The sequence below is a fragment of the Octopus bimaculoides genome, chromosome 20, assembly GCF_001194135.2.
Source record: "Octopus bimaculoides isolate UCB-OBI-ISO-001 chromosome 20, ASM119413v2, whole genome shotgun sequence".
Lineage (NCBI taxonomy): Eukaryota > Metazoa > Mollusca > Cephalopoda > Octopoda > Octopodidae > Octopus > Octopus bimaculoides.
Genome location: NC_069000.1, coordinates 14,241,876 through 14,243,818, shown reverse-complemented (window position 1 = coordinate 14,243,818; position 1,943 = coordinate 14,241,876). Strand labels below are relative to the sequence as shown.

The 1,943-nt window shown below is 36.0% G+C and overlaps 1 protein-coding gene across 1 annotated transcript in view; it reads left to right on the top strand.

The window, feature by feature from the left end:
* Positions 1–82: 82 nt before the first annotated feature.
* Positions 83–1,943, top strand: part of LOC106883427 (uncharacterized) — a 9,989-nt gene continuing 8,128 nt past the window's right edge. The window contains exon 1 of the mRNA XM_014934424.2: positions 83–458. Coding sequence (XP_014789910.1) covers positions 370–458 — 89 coding nt within the window. The 5' untranslated portion in view covers positions 83–369. The remainder of the gene's footprint in view (positions 459–1,943) is intronic.

The window sequence follows — 1,943 nt, the reverse complement described above, 5'->3', positions numbered from 1 at the left end:
CACAGACAGACTCTCTCTCTCTCTCTCTCTCTGAATATACGTGTGTGCTAAGGGTGGCCAAATTAAGACATTAAAAAAAAAATGAATAACGAAAATAAAGAAAACATGCTTGTGAAATATGAGGATTAGTTGTTAAGGCTGTTGCTAAGTGTACTGACTCGTCACATAAGACTGGTTTGAAGGGAAACGAAGATCAAGATATTGATTTTCAACAGCTTACCATTATGAGTTAGCTTTATAAACAACATTCTAAAAGTACGATATGACTTAGATAACATTTAATCAAAGTTACTGACATACCATCGTTATTTTAAGCCTAGATACTTATGTGGGAAAGAACTACTTTTATTAGTGGTGTTGCCAGTAACAATGACTCTAGGAACGAGTGCTAGTTCCTTTGATATATGGACCGAGGAAATACCTGATGATGCAAATATTACACAACTCTGTGACTGTGGGTGAGTCCTTTCATTTTAATTATAACAATAATTACTGGCTGTAAATACGTAACTCTCATAACTGTTAATCTTTTGAGGAATACTTCGTAAATTTACTACAGCTAAAAGTTAGTTGCGTCAAGTTTTAAATATTGCCTGATTATATTAACTAGGCCAACAGTTACCACATCTAAAGGCAACCTGAGCTAAAGGAATAGCTATTTTAAGGGCCAAGAAATGCAGTTAACTCTCAGCCCGCCCTGTGTATCACATACAGAACATTGTACTTTGGCGTTTCCTTGATACAGATTCCCAATTTTTTTTAACCACCAGAGTTACTTGGGACGTATGAAACAATGGCTAACTAAAAGCATAGATATGTTTAGAATAAACTTATGAAAATACTTTGAACAGACAGAAAGGAGTTAAGAAAATTACGCTTAATGATAACATCTAGCGGTTGAGGTGACAGATTCGTTTGAACACGAAGACAAATTATCTAAGATTAGTTATGTCCGTGTTATCTCAGATTAGACATTAATTTCCAATATCAGCTGGTAAAAGGATGCATAGCGTATTTTATAAGCATTTTCCCTTTAATTCAGTTATGTCTCATATCTTTTCCCCAGCTAATTTTTTTGCTCTGGTATATCGTCTGCTACCAATGCATACATACATACATGTATACACATACGCACGCTAGACTCGCACGCACAGACTCACGCACGCGCACGCAATTATAAGCCATCACCTGCGAGCGAATAAGGCTTAGTAAGAAGTACAATGCTTTCGCGAATTGTTTTGGGTGCCGGCTTAGTCGCGAGCAGACATAAGCACACTTTTGGTATTCTTCCTATGTGACCCAGTGGTATATCAGAGTGTGATACATGGAGGAATAGAGCTGTACTAACACTCGACTGGTACTTATTTTCAGCTGAGTAAGGCTGAAGCAACCAACGTTAAATGAAGTGTCTTGTTCGACACAACAAAATAAAATCCACAGCATTATGATCGTGTGATAAACATTCTAACTACTAGACCACATACACTTTCACACACGCACTTTCACACACACACGCACTGATAGAATAAGTACTAAGCTTACAAAGAATAAATCCTGGGGTCGATTTGTTCGACTAAAGCCGGTGCTCCAGCATGGCCCCAGTCACATGACTGAAACAAGTAAGACAATAAAAAAACTACACCATTTTAATCCCGAGCAACACCAGGTATCTCTACTAGTATATATATATATCAATCAATGAAATTCCAACTAATTCTGATTTTCATGTTTTATTATTTGCAATTTTTATGGAGCACAACTGTTACTACATAAACCTGACGATTATGTAACACATGAAAGTACTAGTTTATTTCAATATTGTAAAATTGTAGAAATTGCAAATAATAAAACGTGAAAATCTCTCTCTCTCTCTCTCTCTTTATATATATGATGATAGCTGGCCTAGCAAATTATTTTATTTTGTTGAAAATAGCTTGAAACCT